Raw genomic sequence first — 16,354 nt, 5'->3', positions numbered from 1 at the left:
AAACAAAAAACTACGAGGAATCGATCGGCAAATCATTTGGCCATTTTTTCCTACTTTGTTTGGTGGCAAAATGAGCTGTAAAACAGGCCATCTTCTTAATACAAAAGGTAAAACAGTACATTAAACAGTATAGAAATAGAGCCGTTTTGGGTGTTATAAAATAAGAAGAAAAACGGATGGCGCCCTTTTACACTCTCGTTTCACCCCACACCTTTAAACGGAACAAAGTTATGGCTCTTTTCCGTCCATCCCGAACAGTGAGAAAAAAAAGAAAAAGAAAAAGAAAAAGAAAAAAAAAGAGGCAAACAAATAGGTGAGAGATGTTGGTCCAACGTATGAAAAAGAAACTTGTGTGGCGGCAGCCAACAACTTGCAAGAAACTGGACGTGAATAATGTCGCCAACTTGTGCCTTTTACTTTCGGCTGTCCAGTCGAACGATCAATAAAGCACTATAGAAATATAAACATGCCCTTTTTGGGTTGCTCTTCAACAACGGCCTTGTTTGCAATTGTTAAGCGCAAAAAAAAAAAAAAAAACCAATCAATGGATTTTTTTTTTTTTTTTTTTTTTTTTGTATATCTTTCATCACCAATGATGTGGAATACGGCGCCAAAGTTTCGAGAGCCCAAGTTGAACGAAGCCCCAAACCGCTTTGACTAACTACTGGGCCAGTAAAAATAATAGTCGAGAGAGCAACTGTCATCAAATAGTCAAACTTCTATAGATGCACTCGTCTAGAGTTGGAAACTTGTGTGTGTTGAGTTGGGATATATAACCCGTTGCTGCTGGTGCTTGCACAAGTTTTATTCACTTGTTGGCCAATAGTCTTGCAAAACTTTGCTCCAATTGAACCTCTTAAAACAATTCCACATCTTTATCTTGAAACGATGGCGGCAAAATACGAAATTCTATCTTTTGTTTTTTTTTTTGAAATTCATCGTTTTTCACAAATAAAGAAAGAAATGTCAAAAATAAGAGTCAGATTGAAAGACAACATCCAGCGCGGTGGGACATTTTCTGTTTGTTCGCATGTGTCGCTGCGCACAGTCGCATGGTATAAAGCAATACCAAATAATTGCATGGCTTTCGTGTCAAAAAAAAAGAAAGGGCGAAATGGACGGCTGCTGCATGCCGTCAGATATAAAAAAGGCAACGAAAGACGACGAATAGGCCATCCATCCAACATTTCAATGCTAGAAGGAGGAGGCTACATTCTCTCACGCAGACACACTATTAAGCAGCTGGATGATGCGGAATAGAGTGGCTTGAGATACTCGCAACAACAACAAAAAAAAAAAAAGTCTAAAAGATTTCTCTGAATATGAATGCAGAGTCCTAGTCGGAATCCTTAAAATGCGGCCTCCCCTTTTTATTTTTTGCCGCACTCTGATGTCTCTTTTTTTTTTTTTTCGCGTGTTCTGTGCATTGCCAAGACGCCGCAGTTGCATCGTGACAGAGCGATGGACGCAGCAATAAAAGGATAAACGTTTGTCTGACTTTACGGGGAATAGCTACTGCAGGACTTGACTAGCAACGGCTTAAGCCTACTGTGCATTTTCATTGGGAGACGTGTAGCAAAACGACACGTCGCAGCCCACCACGTCGGAAACAGACACTTGATTACATACCTATACGTCTATATAGGCATTTCACTGCTAAAAGGATACCCTAAACCTACCGCACGTTGATGCAATAAAAAAAAAAAAAAAAAAAAAAAAAAAAGGCGCTCAATTTTTGTTTGTTCAAGAAAAAGAAATGGCGCTACTGGACTGTAATGGGTCGGAAGTAGTTGCTTTTGAGATTCGCGGCATTTGAAATTCAATCAGACGACATAGAAAAAAAAAAAAAGAAATGAAAGTGAAATGCAAAAATCGAAATGTGCCAGTAGAGAGCCCATGGCGATTGCGTATGCCGTCAATCGATGGCTGCGAGAAAAAGGGAATACAAGAGTGAAACTTGGTATTGATGCGAGAGACGTAAAAAGAGATGGCATATTTTTCAAATCTAACATGATGCACCGTAAACAACAAGAAAAACAAATAATCCAGCCAAGAAATGCTGTTCGTCCTGGCTAGAAAAAACAAAACGAACAAAACAAAGCGTGTAGTTGATACAACGTCGATCGATGACGATGCAAAGACGGGCGCTGACTTTGCTTTTGCATACCAACACATTTTTTTTAATCTACCAAAAAATTCATCGTCTTCAATACGCCCACTCAAAGAGAACATCAAAAACTTGACATCGCAAGCGGATGTCGATAAAAAGAAAAAAAAGAAAAGGTGGGAAAATAAAAAGTATGGATGCGTTTGCGTACCAGACGGGCAGCAAAACAAAGAGGCCGTGTGTGCTATAGACCATAATTTCATCCAGCACCGAAGGCAGGGCGGAGTACGGGGCGACTATTACTCAGAAATTCCAGCACACGGCCAGGACAATGAAACCCTAGCTTGCCTTCTATATGTACAGCTATCGCTGGCCAGGATCGGTTGGTATCCAACAGAATGCGACAGGAGGACGGATCACGACCAATCAACAAACAGAAGCAATTCATTAGAATAACGGACGTAGGCTGAGATGAGGTGATTGACACGTCGCATTTCATGGACAGGTCTGGAACAAACGAGCAGTAAAAAAAAAAAAAAAAAAAAGGCAGGGTATCAACAACATTCAAAATCATTGACTTGCTAGCCGAAATTCCGAATCGATCAGGGTCATGCGCATCGCAGTTTATTTGTACAACACAGGGCCACGTCTGTTTCAACCATATCAAACCGACGGCACGGCTCTAAATCGATTCGCAACCAGTTCCGTTTAAATTGAAACGCTTCAACAAAAAGCTCGTTACAATCGACTGTCGCATTCTCAATTCCTTCTTTTCGATAATTGGCCAATGTCAAGTTGGAATGGGGGGACATCGTCACAAACCCTTGCTCCCCGTGTTTATCAGTTACGTCAATTTATGTTTTGTTTTTATTTAAGAGCAATGGCGATGAAAAGGAAGGCGAGAATGAAAACGAGGCCGACTCATAGAGAAAGAGAGAAATCAACCGGTATACAATATCGGATTGCCGGACAGGAAACACAAAACTTTGTTAGCTCTTTCTTATCGACCACCGGCAAGTCCACCCTCCCAAATAGAACCCAACTGTCTCGTTAACATCGCGTCCACGTATAACTCTACATGAAAAAAAAAACAACCAATTTTATTCTTTCAGAGAAAGCCATTCTGATTATCAAGACCATCGTAAACGCGTCAATTATTGTGCGACCCAAATATGACAAACGGTGTGACATCTCGCGGAAGAACAAAACAAAACAATTGTCGTGGCAATTCACACGTGAACCACCCCAAACGAAGAACCATTGGTAGGAATAGCAAAATATAACAATGGCAAACTTAAACAAAACAAAGGGTGCTGAGAGAAACGAACAATCGAGAAACAGTCGACTTTAACACGTGTGCTCCTAGTGCAAAATGGACACACTTGCAGTTAGCCCCCCCTCCCCCTTCGAGTGGAAAGTGGAAATTCGCGCGTTTTCTATGGGCGCCATTTTGGTGAAACTCGTCGAGCAGTTAAAAAAAAAAAGAAAAAAAACGATGCCAAAAACCAGTCAGCAAATATCTCGTTTCACGCTCTCTACAGTTATCATCATTAAAGAATATCCACCAGCACGTGGACAAAAGTTTCAAATGCAAACCTTTTAGAGTTGGGCAGCACGTGTTAACGAAAAGCAATAAAACAAAAAGCACAAAAAAGCCAAAGGACAAGTCCAGTTTTGCAACACACGAATGAAGGCGTGCGCACAAAAAGTGATGAGAATCAGCCAACAAAACGAAAACCAATTTTCCCTTTTCGCAAATAGATTTTTCAAAAAGGAATCAAGAAAGCAGAGAAATATCCATTTCTCATCGTCATAGCCAATATGATGTAAATGAATATTAAATAGGGCACATGGTTGACAACCTTGGGTTTCATTAGTGTAACATTCACGCCAAAAATCTTTGCCACACAAATAACCAGACCTGAATACTAATCTCTAATTTCACGCACGCGATGGAACACGATGGGCGGAGGGGGGGGGGGAGGGGTGTTGCACTAACCTTGATGAACGACGCCATGTCGTTTGGCTGATGCATGCCCCAGTCTTCGGGTCGTCTCGTTACATCCACTGTTGGATGTACTCGTTCATTGTTCTCTTCAGCCATCTCCACGTCGAAGAATCAAAAGAAATTTCAATAATGATGAACAGGCACGCGGATGTCTTTGGATACAATTCATTGGCAAAAACGTGTCCTTCGTCATGCTCACAGGAAATCTCACTATCAATCTGGAACTTGCGAACATTTCAATGTTGCAAACATACAATCATTGATGCAAGGAAATCAAATAGTTTTTTTTTTTTCCATTATAGTCTTGTCGGGAGCGAGCACGTTTCTGTTTCACGGTCCGAGATCTACTACTTGATGCGAATCGATTACCGCGCAAATGAAGCAGACGACGTCTGAGACGTTTCAAGTTTTATGAAATTCAGACAAATTAAATTTTTAATATGACGGCCCGCCCCCGTCTAACCCGTGGGTTACCTATGAGGCTACGTTTGTACCGGAACGTACTGGCACGCTGGTGGCACAACCTATCGGTAGAAAGAAGCTGTGGTCCCTAGTTCTTTTTGCATTTCGGATGTATAAAAAGAAACCCAATTTCAGATCCATTGAATGAACGACGATTCGGATCTTTTATTTACTCCGATTTGTATTATTATTAATTATGGGGTTGGGGGTGTATTTACTGAGTTGTTGGCGAGTCATTGTAAAAAATACAAACGAAGTAAACACGTTATACAAGAGCAAAGAGGTGGTGGTGGAGATGATGAAATGAATCATGATGGAAGGGGACAATAGGCGTGACGGGAGATGAGTGTTTTATTTATTTTTTTAATCGTGATGAAAAGACACGAGAAAAGAAAAAAAAAACAGGGAAAAATCACGGATGACAAACTGCGCTGGAGAGAAAAGGAAAAAAAAATATGATCGATCTAATGAAATATTTTCTTCATAAGAACAAAAAGAAAAATGAATGAATTATATAATGAGACTTGATGAGGAATTGCCAAGAGGATATGCCAAAAACTTTTTTTTTTTTTTAAATGATTTTTTTTTTCGGTGTTATTAGTTTTGTTTTTCTCAAATCAAATCGAATCCACAGATGATAACACGTCGGTTCGATGGCCAGAGACGGATAGACAGAGGTAATAATATTTACTGAATTAAAAAATTGAAAACAAGAGAGGAACGGCACGCACACTTTGCACACACACATTTTGACGCTCTCTTCTTTCCCCTCTTCACGATGACTCTTGTATCGCCATACAAATTGAAGCAGGTGGAACAAAAGAGCGAGGGGTGGATGAGAAGTGAAGAACAAACAATCCATTCACGTTTTCGTCTTTTCTTTTCCAGTGAGAGAAATGAGACAGACACACACACACAAGAAAAAAAAAAAAAAAAAAAAAAACTAAGCCTGGCCGAAATAACAACATCCGGTTCTGTCACAAATATATGGATTCTCAATGAAATCGACACGGAAGAAAGAAAAAACTCGAATCTTCTTCTCCAATGCCCACCTACCCCTTTGTGTGTGTGTGTGTATGTATGGTCCTACTCCCCTATCAGGATCCATCTATTAAAGAAATCATTACCCGAAAGCCCAAATTAGGAAAAACTCAAAGAGAGACAGAGAGAAAAAAGGGGGGTAATGGAGGAGGGGGATTGAATTGCCACAAAAATAATTCATAGTGAAACCAACAAAAACTTTTGAAATGGAGACTAATGCACAAGCAGCAACAGCAGCAGCAGCAGTAATAATACAGTGTGTGTGTGTGTGTGTGTGTGTCTATGTAAAAGGTGTAGAATTCGTTAGCGGGATCTGGAGAATGAAATTTGCAAGCCGTCGTCATAAGAGTGAATGAAAGAGGAGGGGCGGGGGGACGGCCGGTATCCAGCTGGAGTGGGGCAGTGTACCGACGCACTCTGTTTTCTCCTGATCGAAACGTCAGTTGTTACATCATTTACACACGGGCACACACGATTGCAGAGACTTGTCGCAACATGCACACACACACACACACACACACACACACACACACGGACACTTGATATAGTATGTATCATCAATGTTTCGTTTTCTTTTCTTGCCATTTGAATTAACCACCGCCGTCGACGTTCACCACTAGTGACCACAACGCCCCCCCTTCTCGTTTCATGTTTCTTCCATTAGCAGAAAAGCGGACGCCGATCCAATTCTGCGGCGCCTCTATTTTTTTTTCTTCTTCCATTTCCTTTTCTTGACGCAGGCCTTCAAAAAATGCGGGTGGAGTGCGCGCGCGGGAGAAATTGCAGCATATCGATGTTGAGCCGGTCCAGTGCCGTCAGGAGAATAAGTAACAACACGTAAAAGAACACAAAATCAGGCAGATTTGATGAGAAAGGGGAGTGATTGGCGGGTGATTATTTTAGGCGGACGGAATGGCGGTCGGAGATGAGATGATTGACACACATTTTTGCACCTAACCACGCACATCTTTTCCATTTTTTTTTCTTTTTTTTTTTGTCCAGTCCCAAAAAACAAAACAAAAAAGAAAAAAAGAGCGACGAGTCACAAACACACGGCCACCCACCAAACACGCACATACCCCCCCCACCCCCCATTTTCTTCGTTTTGTTAACTGCAACAACACGTGAAGAGAGGAGACGATTGCGCGCATTTTCCCGCTCTTGTTCTTGTTCTTCTTCTTCTTCTTCTTTTGCCTTATCGTTCCAAGTCCTTTTTATCACACGCAAGGCTCCGTGCAACAACTTGTCATAACAAATTGAAGAGATGTGAGGAGAGCGAGAGAGGAGAAATACTTTTTTCTGGGGGGGGGGGGGGGGGATAGAGAATGTGTTATGTGCAACACGCAAAACACAAACACACGACTTGTCTGGATGTTCTCTCTCGCTTTTTTTCTATTGGGATAGGGCGGAGCCGCTGTAAATGGATGATGAAGTGTTGATGCGAATCGACATGGGCCGCCTGAATTTGGTCCCAAATTGAAGAAGGAAAAAAACAAAACAAGAAAATACAAAAGCCGGACGAAATGCGAACATTGGAGAAAAGAGAAAAGGTTGAAACAAGAGTCATCACTCTTTCATCGCAATCGTCGTCCTCTGTCAAAAGACCTCGGGGAAACCCGAACGGGTTGCATGCAGACACCGTCTCGGTCACGGCGACGAACGACGTTTGAAAACATTTTCATTTCGATGGATGTTGTTGCAAGAAAAAAGGGAACGCAGAGGGAATCGTAAGAGGTGCACGCAGTGAGGCAGATCGGAAGACGTCCTTTTCTCTTCATCGCAGTGAAACAAACACTTAAGACATCGTTGCCTTTATGTACAGCCCGAGAGCTCACTGCTTGCGCTCACGTTACCGAGAGCCTCTCTCTCCTAGTCATCTTTTTTCCTTGTCCCTCTCTTTTTGTTAATGGACAGCGTCGAGAGAGAGCGAAATGCGAAAGAAAATGTGTGTCGCATTTCGTGAGGGGCGAACGAAGGTGGTGGCGGTCGTGGTGGTAGCGGCGGCGGTGGGGGGCGGAGGAGGGTTTTAGGGGGGGAGTGAGAGGGAGTGTTAAGCACGGGAAGAGGGATCGATTTCGTTTCCTCTTTTTTCTCTCATCTACTTGGGTCGAGATGATTTCTTCTTCTTCCGCTTGAAGAAGCAGCAGCATCTGCAATTCAAAAGACAAATGGTCGATTAGCAGATGGAGAGGATCAGATGCAGCAACATGAAAATAGGCCAAGAGAAAGAGTTGGCCATGCACAACATCAAACAGAGCCACCAACCCAAAAACACACACACACAAAGACTTGCATCAAATAAATAAAATAAAATAAAAAGAAATCTTTATCTTCGCCAGTCTCATTTGTTCTCATTTAGCGTCTTTCCTAATTGATGTGTTACACTGGTGGCCGGGCGCCCAGTTGAAAAACAAAAAGAACTACAATTTTCGTTTGATTCCAAGCCCAATTCTAATAAAGAACCTAGGAAATCGGAAGGTCTCCATCGAAACGAGTCAATTACTTCCAGAGCTCCGGACTCACACCATCAACGCATTATGCACAATCCGAGCGTGCCTCCTATTTCATTCGTTATTCCTTTTCTTTTCGTGATTCGCATTTCTTCCACCCCTTTTTTTTGGGTGTCGGCCAGTAAATCAAGAGACACGGGGAAATAAAGAACCGGAGACAACTAATCACGATCTCTTGTCAGATTTGACGAGCAGAGAAACAAGTTGAAAAAGTGTTGCATCTCGGCACGAAACAAGCAAGCGCGAGTGGCATCTATAGAGTCCTTAAACACGAAGAGACCATTTCCACGGAAGCCTCTTCATCTTCTTGGCATTCGAATGTCACACAAGTTTCATCTTCTTGACGTTTCTCTCTCTCTCCCCCCCCCCCTCATCCTTGACGCCATTCGTTAGAAAAAGAGATGGCCAAAACAGACAAAGCCAACAGTGACAACCCGGCAACAAATCGCATCTCCATTCTTCGCGTCTCATTCGCTTGCGCCATGCTTCAACCTGACACAATCCTTGTTTGGAATTTAAAAAAAAAAAACCAACCGCCGATCGGAAAACGATAAAAAAAAAAAAGTATGACGGTTTCATACTTGGTCTCCTCAGCCATTTCAATTTCAGGCTGAGCCGTGATGGGGGTGTGTGAGTGGCCGGCTGGATCGTCGCCGCCCAATTCGCCGTTGGTGGACGAAACGACCTGGACGGAGCCGTGGCGATCGGCCGGAGTCAATGTACCTCCCAGCAGGTTTCCGCCTCCAGGCCCACCGGATGTGCCCGCCGACGCCGCAGACGCCTTGACACCTTCAGCCCATCCAGTTTTAGCTGCACCGGCTGGCTGCTGAAATAAAAATCAAACCAGAATTAGGACAAGTCTAAGAAAAAGCCAAATAAAGCTCCAAACCAAAGAAAAAAAGGGGGGATGACAAATGGTCCCAAGTTGACACCAACGTTAATTGAATTGGTATGGAATGAGCAAAAAAAAAAAAAGCAAGCCAAATAAATAAAAAGAATCTAAATGGTAAGGGGGGATTTCTCTATGTGAAAAGGTCGCTTTCGCTGCAATTGTAAAAAAAAAAATTACACAAATCGATAGCCAAGGAGAAAGTGGGTGGCGAAGCGACTGTTCACTTGGATTACAACTTCCACGTTCGTTTTTTGTTTTTTTAATCCCCTATTGGTTAATAGGTTTTGATTTGAACACGAGGACGGAGATACCTTAGAAATGGCCATCTGTCTCTCGCACCAAGGGTGAGCAGGTTTATTGCAATACACTACTAAGACTTCTCACTGGCAAAAAGCACGTTACCAGATTGAACTAAGCCTTTACGGTGACGACGATGACCACTAGCTCACTACCGTCGCTTTGCTTGGGAGCATTTCAGACGGTTAAGAAGAAGAAGCAAACCAAACAAAAGAGGCAACGTCGGTTTAACTACGAATCTCAAGGAGCTGACCTGAACCACGAGGAAGATATCATCAACATCATCCTCTTCATCTTCTTCACCATCAAACATGTCCTGATTTGTTGCGTTATTATGTGCACAAGAATGATACTTGAACTAACATCAACTCCCAACTACACGCAGCGTCCCAGTGGTCAGAACGCCAGAGAATACAAACTGCTACATCATTCCCCCCCTCGAAAGCCCCCAAATAAACTAAAAAGAACAAACCAGAGGGAAAATCCAGAAGAACGACAGATAAAGTTGTAGAACGCACACACGGCACAACTATGTCGAGTGTAACTGTGTGTGACCGTTAATAAAACAACCCTAAAACTCGACTAGCAAGTCGTATCATTTCCCGCACGAATCCTCTTGGCTCACACACAGCCTACTGCTGCGGTCTGCCGACCCTCTTTCTTTCATCCCTCTCGCACGGGCCAACTCCCCACAATTAACTGGTTGCCTGAATTCATTCCCTTGTCATTTGTTTTTTTGCCCACTACCATAGATTAGTCGTCAACACATTTCAAGTAAGAATAAAACAACCAAAAAAAGAAAAAAGAAACAGGCTCAATCACGCCTTACCCGGTTGGTAGCTGGATGCCGTTCCCTGTTGGGTGATATGATCACCTCCTGGTTAGTTGACACGGATCCCACCGGAGTCGACTATAAAAACAAACAGAAAAAAAAAAATACACACGTGAATTAGTATGATGAATAATGATACGTGACAGGGAATACGCGGCCGACACACAATCAACGGTTTTCATTACTAGCTCGACGTACTACACTAAAAGGCGGTCCCCTTGCTATTGTAACTTGAGACATGGACGGGAAAAGCCATTTTTCTCTTTGGCGAATTTTCTAGCGATAAATACATATACGGCAATGTTAAGGGATGAACAGACTAGTGGGGGAACAATGTCACGTCGTTGGCAAGGCAAACCTTTCCCGTGTGAGTGGCATCCGACGGTGGTGCATTACGAAGGGCTCGCAATTGGCTCAGATTGGCTGGCTAGAGTTGTTTGATACCGCCAACCCAGATGAATGGTGAAGCACGACAAGTTTTCATTATTTATAACTCATGAATAGTAAAACGTGATATGACGACTGAAGAGACAACACAAAAATGCAGGAAAACGAACCACATATCGTGCTCTGAATACAAATTCACTCGCACAAGTTTTAACATCTTCCCACACAGAGATGGGGATGTGTGAGTATCACTCACACACTCACAAAAACAAGAAACCAACCTCTCTAAGAAAATGAACTTGATTACCATTGTTTTGCCAGTCCAGTCGAACTCGTTATCATCGATGTAACCCATCCGGTCAAAGAGATCTCGGAACAATTTTCGTAAGTAATTGTAGTCCGGCCTTTCGAAAAAATCTAGCCTCCGGACGTACCGTAAGTAGGTAGCAAACTCCTCTGTAATATCGTTACAATTTGTTATGATACGTTTGCATATTTTTAAATGTCTATCTTTAAATTAAGATGTGGCTGTTTGGGCAAAGCACTTACCAGGATAGCCTTCGCAAAGAGCCTCGATGGGAGTTGCTCTCTTCGTTTCGCCGATTTTCTGATAGCGCTCCTTCAGCGTGTCGGCTTTGAGGCCTTGCCATGGTAAGCTTCCACGCAAGAAATACATAAACATGTGTCCTAAAGCTTCCAAGTCGTCTCGTCTGCTTTGCTCTGATATTTAAAGATATGGAAGGAAAGGCACGTGTTAGTATATCGCACAACTCAAATGCAACAGAAACTAGGCAACTAGGAGATAGGTGGATGGACGTATGTCGAACCTTTCCCGAGATGTGTGTTGATGCTCATATACCGGGCTGTGCCCGTCAGGCTTTTATGTTCTCGGTAAGGGATGTGTTTATTGGTGACTGCATCAATATACTCTTTCGCCAGACCAAAATCTAATGGGAAGAGGAATTAAGGAAAACCATTTTCAACAACATCAGAATTCAGTGATTACCAATTATGTGGATGATTTTGTCCTTTTTATTATGACTCCGGCCGATAAGGAAGTTTTCTGGTTTTACATCACGGTAGATTAGATCGTGCCGGTGCACCATCTCTATTCTATCAATCTGTTTATCAAGAGGAAATGCATTTGAAATACTCAAATAAAACAACTGGCCTGTGACAAGATATCTCTTAAAAAATAAGGATGTTTACCAACTGCAAGGCAATCATAAGGACGTTTTTCAAAGAGAACCTTCGACCACACAGGTCGAACAGGTCTTCCAGACTTGGACCAAGCAGCTCCATGACCAGTGCACTGTACTTGCCGCAAGGCCCGAAATAGTAGACTTCAGGTAAACCAACTTTTGAAAGCAAATCATATGTCATGTTATCATGCGAATTTTAATATCAGTAGCTATATATATACTTGTGGTACTGCGTCGGCCCATCATTCGGTAAAATCGATACTCCAGGTGTAGCTGAGGAGCCTTCGACTTGAGGGGCTCCAATTTAATAGCCACGTGTTCATTGTTGTATAAATTTTTACCTATTTTGGAAAAACAAAAATTGTTAGGTTTTTTCATAACAACACGAAATGATATTTATTGCTCAATACTACTAATTTTCCTCAAAGAAAAGAAAAATATGTTTTCTGAAAGGATGAAAAACAAAGCGTCTTAGAGTGACACTTTTTGACAACTTGGATGTGTTTACCTATTCAAGTTATTGTTTCACTTGAGCACGCACGCAAACGAACAAATAGATAGAACATGTGCTTCGATAAACTAATCAGAAACGAAATAATAAAGAAAGCATACTCACCTAATCTCAATTCGCCAAAGTTGCCACAGCCAATTTTTTTGCCAACCCTGAAGTTGGGCCCCACCATCAACACTCCCGATGAGGAGGTCGATGCTGTAGAGCTACTACTCTGTCGAGTTCCAGCACCTCCACCAGCTACTGCTGAATTAGATGACTGCATTGTGCTAGGGCCAGCAAAAGCTAGAACCAATTTAGATGTAAAGAGCTCAATACAACAGATATGAATAGATGATGTGAATACTGGTGCTTGTGTTGGCAGCTAGAGATGCAGCACTGATGGCTCCTGGTGTGTTCCCAAGTCCTCCAGCAGACAATGCAGCTGTTGCGGTAAGAGCAGCACTGCTACCACCAAGATACTGTTCAGAACCAGCAGGAGTCAGCCCTCTGCCAAGACTCAGGCTGGCAGAGGTGAGGGGCTCCAGTCGAAGGTTGATAATGGGCCCTTGGGCCCCTGAAGTTGCCGTGGTGGAGGCCAAACCTCCCCCACTCTTGACACCTTTGCCACCAGCACCTCCAGAGCCCAGTAAATGCGATTGGGAACCAAAATTGTTATCCTCTTCGTTTGCAAAGTCCTGGTCTGGTCTCAAGTGCTGCCTTTCTGGGCAATCTGGGTGCCTGTCGCCCCACAGATCTCTCTTGCTCATAGTGGGCCACACATTTGGGAATTGTAATTTGCCTGTAAGAAAAGAAAATTTAATGTTAATAACTGTAGATATTTTTCTGCAATTGAATTGAGACGACATTGGATTTGCCAAGCTATGTCACATAATCAACAATCACACCTGCGTTTTTCACATGGAGGTGTACCTCTTGGAACACTAACTCAATACTGAAAGTCAAACTGAAAAACACATAAATGGTAGGAGATTAAAAGCCATGATGAAGCCACAAAACTTGTCAGCATTGCAGTTGTACTGAGACAGTACAAGAACCTTGGGGGACCATAGCAAAGCCTCAACCCCTCAAAAGGTGGAGCACATGACAGGACTCCCTGTCAGCACACTAATTAGAACATGAAAATTCAGACAAAACAAAAGATAATCAACTCAACAATAAAATACAGAGAAATTACTCTTAGGGACCAGAATAAAATAAGCCACCTCACGTCACACGAGATGGATTCAGCAGTGTTTCCAGCACCTTTAAACACCACACAATGATGAAGAATCACTCGTCTAAATTCGGCTTTCAAGTCAATCGGTAAAAGAATTTAACTTCAGACGCCAAACAGAAAGAACACGTCACACAGCCTTCAATCAACTTTTCGTATCACAGTGCAATCCGACCAATCTCTTCAACAATAACTGTTCTTCTTTATTTCTTTGCTTGCTTTTTCCCACTAAGTCACTGGACGTACCGTAGGAGCAAGAAATGTCATGCGGACGAAATCTCACCCACAACGACAAGAAGCGAGAGAGGTTATAAAAAAACCCCACACCACTATCCTCTGAACATATTGAAAAACCGGCCCCGTTACCCCCAAGGCGAATAGGCGGAGGTATACCCCCACCACACAACACACACATACACTACAGCAGTAGGAGAAAACCACCGACTATATTTCGACGTTTTACATTGCTGCGATGGCTAGGGGAAAGGACACCTATTTGGCTTCCAATCAGCGAAATCTTGTCAATAAAATTATCAACCTACTCTTAGTCGACGGGCAGGATGAATTCCGTCATAACTGTTCGTTTTAGCTCTGGATCTCAATAGAGCTCTTTCTTCCGGCAAAAGTAATTTTAATGGCTGTCCCAAGACCGATACAACGTTGCCAAATCGTCGACGAGAAAACACACACAAAAATTAAAAATGCCCACATTTGCATTTTTTCCCAGTGGAAAAATTAAAAAAACTACTCAAAATTAATTTATTTACTAGACCTTAATCGAATTAAAATGTTTTAAAGCTTATTGCGCTTTTTCTATGACTTCTAGAAATAAATTGTATATTCATAGGGCGTGTATTCTCAACGCAAAACATTCATTACTCTTTAAAATTTCTGATTTTTTATTTTTTGTAAAATTTTAAATTTTGTTTTCATTGATCATTATTTTGTGCAATAAAGACAGGAACCGCGTACGTCGGGAATGGTAAGCGAGAGAGTGATGCTGCTATCTAAAACGAAAATTTCTTTGCCAGACTAGTATTTATGATCAGATTCAAGTTTTTCAAGCCCATACCTGTAATGTTAAGCAAATATAGATAAATAAAATGATTGAAACAAATTTTCCATTATTTCATTACTCGGAGAGTGAAATCCCAAGAGCCAGTGCAGATTGCTGTACCATCAGGAGAAACCTTCAAACAAGAGACTCTGTTCTCATGACCATACAGCATTGTGATCCTGGAACACTTTAAGGTATCCCACACATTAACTGTGTAATCATTGTATCCAGCAAAGAGAATCCGACCTGCAGATGTAGAGACGTGAAATGAAACGGTTCTTTAAACAATAGTACCATATTGGAACTTACCGCTGACTGAGAAATCAACCGCATTGACACCAAATATGATACTTTCTTTGGTGTATACGGCAACTTCTCTATCCGCTCTTAAGTCAAATAGACGACACTGAAAGGACGAAAAAAAGGCTATAGAAATACTCATTAAAAATCATTGAAAAATCTTATATTCACAGTTGCATCATCTGATCCCGTAGCAATTGCTTCTCCGCTTGGATAGAATTTGACACTGTTGATATCAGCATCATGCCCTTCGAAAGCTTGCACTTTTTGGCCAGTCCTCATGTCCCAGATCAATGCAGTTCGATCACAACCCTTGAAATCGCAGAAGTTAACAAATATAGAAGAAGATTCTATGACGATCGATACCATCACTAACCCCAGAAACGAATGTATTTCCAGTTTCCGAAGGAGCCAAATCAATCGACATTACATCGGCACTGTGTCCGTGAAAGCTCTGTAAAAGCTGTCCTGATTCAACGTCCCAAAGGGCACAGGTGGAGTCACCACTACCAGTTAGAATCTATAATTGAAACTTTCGCTGGTCAGTAATTCACTGGTTAAAGGTTAAACAATATGAAAAATGTTTCTTACTTGTTGGTCTGAATTGGGAAACAAACAGCAGGACATGTATGAAGTGTGAGTTCCAACTGTTTTTCTCTTATTAGTGGGATCATCCTCCATGCTCAATGGATAAACAGTGACTTTGTTGTCCAGACCTCTGAATGACCAATAAGAACATATCACATATCCTATTCCAAATTTTTATTTGAGCTACCTACCCACAAGCAACCAAGTTTCCTGAGGGTGCAAACGCACAGGCCATTACCCTAGAATTACACAAATATGCAGGATGAATTATCTAATCAAAATATTTTACCATCCTTTTCATACCAAGTTGTGGGCATGGTTACTGCATGTTCTTTATTTGTGGTGAAAGCATCCCAGACGATAATCTTGCCATCCTTTTTACCCTAACAAGTTACTAGAAGATGCTAAAGAATAAAAAAGACATTTGTTACCTGAGAAGAGGACACAATATGCCGTTTATCCGAAGACCAATCTGCGCAAAGGACTTTTGCTTGATGGCCTTTAAGTACCCGTCTTGGTTTAATGGAAAGTTGTGCCATACCTTCAAGACGCTGTGAAACTGTGGACACTGTTAGAAAGCCAATAAAATAAGTAGATGACTGATAGAGTATGCCATTAATAAATCTTTGTACAAGCCACATCATTGAGTTTTAGTCTTTCTTCATCCAGTCTCCCTTTCAGGGTTTCCATCTCCTTAAGAAGACCATCATAGTTTTCACCACTAACTTCGGTAGCCATTCCACAAAACGACGATGATGCTGATTGTCAATTTTCCCGCTACAACTCTCAACTGAAGATGGTAAAAAAGAATGGGAAAAGAAGATTGAACAAGGGGTTATTGATTGATCGAAACTAAACAACAATATAGAAGTACACATTTAGCCCCGCCTTTTTGTTATCGCACAGGCGCAAAACACGTGTGTCAATAATCCGCCCGCCTTTTC

The 16,354-nt window shown here is 41.9% G+C and overlaps 2 protein-coding genes across 2 annotated transcripts; both read right to left on the bottom strand.

Moving 5' to 3' along the window:
• Window positions 1-4,727: 4,727 nt before the first annotated feature.
• LOC130687393 (casein kinase I-like) lies at window positions 4,728-13,359 on the bottom strand. The gene is made up of 13 exons (XM_059494959.1): window positions 13,137-13,359; window positions 12,596-13,030; window positions 12,355-12,534; window positions 11,960-12,079; window positions 11,746-11,894; window positions 11,543-11,657; window positions 11,364-11,483; window positions 11,086-11,256; window positions 10,844-10,992; window positions 10,508-10,576; window positions 10,147-10,227; window positions 8,710-8,954; window positions 4,728-7,768 (listed from the first exon to the last, which is right to left on the bottom strand). The coding sequence occupies exons 2-13, from the start codon at window positions 12,996-12,998 to the stop codon at window positions 7,717-7,719; spliced, it is 1,854 nt and encodes a 617-aa protein (XP_059350942.1). The 5' UTR covers window positions 12,999-13,030; window positions 13,137-13,359; the 3' UTR covers window positions 4,728-7,716.
• A 939-nt stretch (window positions 13,360-14,298) lies between these two features.
• Window positions 14,299-16,304, bottom strand: LOC130687387 (guanine nucleotide-binding protein subunit beta-5-like). Its single transcript, XM_057510540.2, has 10 exons — window positions 16,043-16,304; window positions 15,842-15,978; window positions 15,714-15,784; window positions 15,602-15,649; window positions 15,414-15,540; window positions 15,199-15,342; window positions 14,994-15,134; window positions 14,832-14,928; window positions 14,602-14,768; window positions 14,299-14,537 (listed from the first exon to the last, which is right to left on the bottom strand). Exons 1-10 carry the CDS (start codon window positions 16,146-16,148, stop codon window positions 14,526-14,528), a joined length of 1,050 nt encoding a protein of 349 aa, XP_057366523.1. The 5' UTR covers window positions 16,149-16,304; the 3' UTR covers window positions 14,299-14,525.
• Window positions 16,305-16,354: the final 50 nt, after the last annotated feature.

Source organism: Daphnia carinata, chromosome 4, assembly GCF_022539665.2.
Source record: "Daphnia carinata strain CSIRO-1 chromosome 4, CSIRO_AGI_Dcar_HiC_V3, whole genome shotgun sequence".
Taxonomy (NCBI): Eukaryota; Metazoa; Arthropoda; class Branchiopoda; order Diplostraca; family Daphniidae; genus Daphnia; species Daphnia carinata.
This window is presented reverse-complemented; position numbering and strand designations above follow the sequence as displayed.